Genomic DNA, 3,202 nt, shown 5'->3' with positions numbered 1-3,202 from the left:
ATCAGACCGGGGCCCAGTGCAGTAGCGCCCCCCGGCTCCACAGAGCCCTGGACAGTCCACCCAACCCCACCACAGAGAAAACTGCACCCACCCCACCAACCACACATCTTCCAGACTACATAAGACGGTAAACGCCCAGGCTGAGATCTTCCTCCACCTCTCCTGTATCTCCCCCTCCTACAGAGAGGAGGGGGAGATACATATAACTAACAACATCTGTTTTATCATCTCTAACACCCTGGAGGACAACGGGGAGAGTTTAGACGCTCTCCAAGATTACATCGACCGCTGTTTTCAAGATTTAGTAATGCATAAGGCCCAGAGTGCATCTTCCCCGGCCAAAATCGAGACGCCGTCATCGAAGAGAAGTCGCCAGGCAGACTCCCCCGGTACAACATCGCCTGCCGGCAAAGACATCGCAGAAATCCTGGAGTCAATCGACAAGCGATTGTCCAGTTTCGATGCGAGGCTGTCCCTGGTGGAGATTTTACACCGGGAATTTAAATCTCTGAGAGAATCCCTGGAATTCAGCCAGCGGCAGGTGGAAACGCTTGCCGCTGAAAATGCCACGCTACGGGAGTCGGTTAAATCTCTCACCGATAACGTGACCCAGCTAAACATTGAAAATAAAAAAATAAAAGAGTCCGTTATCGATCTACAAGCCCGTAGCATGAGAGATAATCTTGTGTTTTCTGGTATTCCAGAAACTGCCGGAGAGGACGCAGAGGCAACGGTGAAAAACTTCATTAAAATCCACCTGAAGCTGCCGGAGGACACCGTAAAGAACATCGACTTCGATAGAGTACATCGCTTGGGGGGCGCGCGGTCGCGGACCGGGAGACCACGGCCTATTGTGGCCAAATTCAGTCAATTCAAACAGAAGGAACAGGTGAAGAGTCGCGGCAGAGAGCTGAAAGGAACGGACTTCAGCGTGAACGACCAGTTCCCCAAAGAGATCCTGGAACGACGCAAGGTCCTGTTCCCAGTTCGACGTAGCTTTATCCAGAAAGGCTCCCGTGCTGTCATCGCTGTGGACCGGCTCTACGTGGACGGACAGCTGTACCGCGACCCCGGCACCACACCGTGGTTATACTGACTGCACTCCAGATAAGAACCCGCTACACTCTTTTCTTATTCATTCACACTTTCTCCTTTAAAATGTGTTTAACCTAGTAATATCAGTAGGATGTCATAGCAGATATAACACCGTCACCCTCCGTCATTGCTTTAATTGGAATGTTTCCGTTTCGTATCCTTTTTTTTGTTGTCGCTCACAGTTCATGTGGTTTCTTTCTTTCTCTTGTCTTTCACTGCTGTGGTCACCTACTCCCCCACTCACCTACAAACAACACCCTCTATTTCTCCATATTTTCACAACACGATCACGCAAACACATCAGCTCAACGGCAGCACATTCACAACAGCCTCACAGCACGCACAGACTTGCAGGACACATAAGCAAGCCACGCTTGTTCATATTAGTGAATATTCACACACATAGTCAGACTTATGGAGTCTCTCACCACACTTCTTTTTCTCTTTCTATTTACAAACAAGGGATGTTTCCATATTCTCTCCACCTGTCTAAACGAAACACCCAGCATACATCATTAAACATACACGCACAATTAAGGGCATGCTGAGGTTTGTCACATGGAATGTAAATGGAGCTGGCACCAGAGGAAAGAGGTTAAAAATATTTAACCAGCTTAAAAAACTACAGGCAGATGTTGTTTTATTACAAGAAACTCACAAACCTGTCACAGGTTTAAATGAACTTAAAACACCTGAGTTTCCTAACGTGTTTGCAGCCGGTTATAATTCTAGACAACGGGGAGTAGCAATTTTAATACATAAAAATGTTAATTTTACAGTACTCGATACAGTTATAGATCCAGAGGGTAGATTTCTAATTATTAAACTATCAATATTGAACAAAAAACTATGTATTGTTAGTAATAATGGTCCAAATGTTGATGAACCCTCATTCTTCCACGGTTTTTTTAGTGCACTCTCTGAACACCTTGATTGCACACTCATTCTTGGCGGTGACCTCAACCTTGGACTAAATGAAGAAATGGATAGGCTCAACACAACAGGAACTCAGCGTAATTGGCAGTCCACAAATATAATCAAACAGTATATGAACGACTTTGGTCTTTGCGATGCATGGCGCTCTCTTCACCCCACCAGTAAGGAATATACTTTTTTCTCGCATGTTCATCACTCTTACTCTCGTCTGGATTATTTTTTGGTCAGCAGCTCACTGCTGTGTGACATTTCAGACACTGAGATTCATCCTATAGCTGTCAGCGATCATGCTCCTGTATCTTTAACACTAATGCACAAGAATAATACTACGCCAAGTAAAAACTGGAGATTTAATATATCACTACTTAAAGATGAAGACTTTATTAAATACTTTAAAAAGGAATGGACTTCATATTTAGACTTTAATGACACTCCCGGAATATCTGCTTCTGTTCTATGGGAAGCAGGGAAAGCTGTGATGAGAGGTAAAATAATTTCTTTCTCATCACACAAAAAGAAAGAAGAAAACAAAAATATTCAGGAATTAGAAAAAAACATCAAATCACTAGAAGAAGCCTACGCGTCCCACCAAGATCAGGAAACATTGAACAAAATATGCAAAACAAAACTAGAATTAAATGAAACTATTAATAAAAAAACACAATTCCTTATACAAAGACTTCGCTTGCAGAATTTTGAACACAGTAACAAATCAGGTCGATTTCTAGCTAACCAGCTAAAAATAAATAAAGAAAAAACAACTATATGTGCTGCTAAAGATTTATCGGGGAACACAATATATGATCCTGGAAGAATAAACAACATTTTTAGGGATTTCTATGAAACTTTATACTCACCACAAATAAACCCATCTAAAAATGAAATTGATCTGTTTCTTGACAACGTAACTCTTCGAAAATTACTAGACAGTCAAGCAATGGAACTGGATTCGCCACTGACGCCAAGTGAACTCCAGGAAGCCCTGATAAGTATGCCCAATAATAAGGCTCCAGGTCCAGACGGCTTCCCTGCAGAATTCTACAAAGAATTCTGGACAATTTTGGCACCAGTATTCCACAGCATGTTGCAGGAAATCGAGGAAAAGGGCAGACTACCACCAAATATGAATTCTGCCAACATTAGTCTCCTGCTAAAACCAGGCAAAGATCCT

The 3,202-nt window shown here is 42.9% G+C and overlaps 1 protein-coding gene across 1 annotated transcript; it reads left to right on the top strand.

Annotated features, from left to right (window-relative positions):
* The first annotated feature begins 205 nt into the window (after positions 1-205).
* Positions 206-1,913, top strand: LOC146668717 (uncharacterized). The gene is made up of 2 exons (XM_085408736.1): positions 206-389; positions 705-1,913. Exons 1-2 carry the CDS (start codon positions 308-310, stop codon positions 1,094-1,096), a joined length of 474 nt encoding a protein of 157 aa, XP_085264862.1. The 5' UTR covers positions 206-307; the 3' UTR covers positions 1,097-1,913.
* Positions 1,914-3,202: the final 1,289 nt, after the last annotated feature.

This window comes from Rhamphochromis longiceps, linkage group LG6 (genome assembly GCF_057381845.1).
Source record: "Rhamphochromis longiceps isolate RC_006_pf linkage group LG6, R_longiceps_female_GT1.1, whole genome shotgun sequence".
Lineage (NCBI taxonomy): Eukaryota > Metazoa > Chordata > Actinopteri > Cichliformes > Cichlidae > Rhamphochromis > Rhamphochromis longiceps.
Note: the sequence above shows the minus strand (reverse complement) of the source record. Positions and strands in the feature narration are given on the sequence as shown.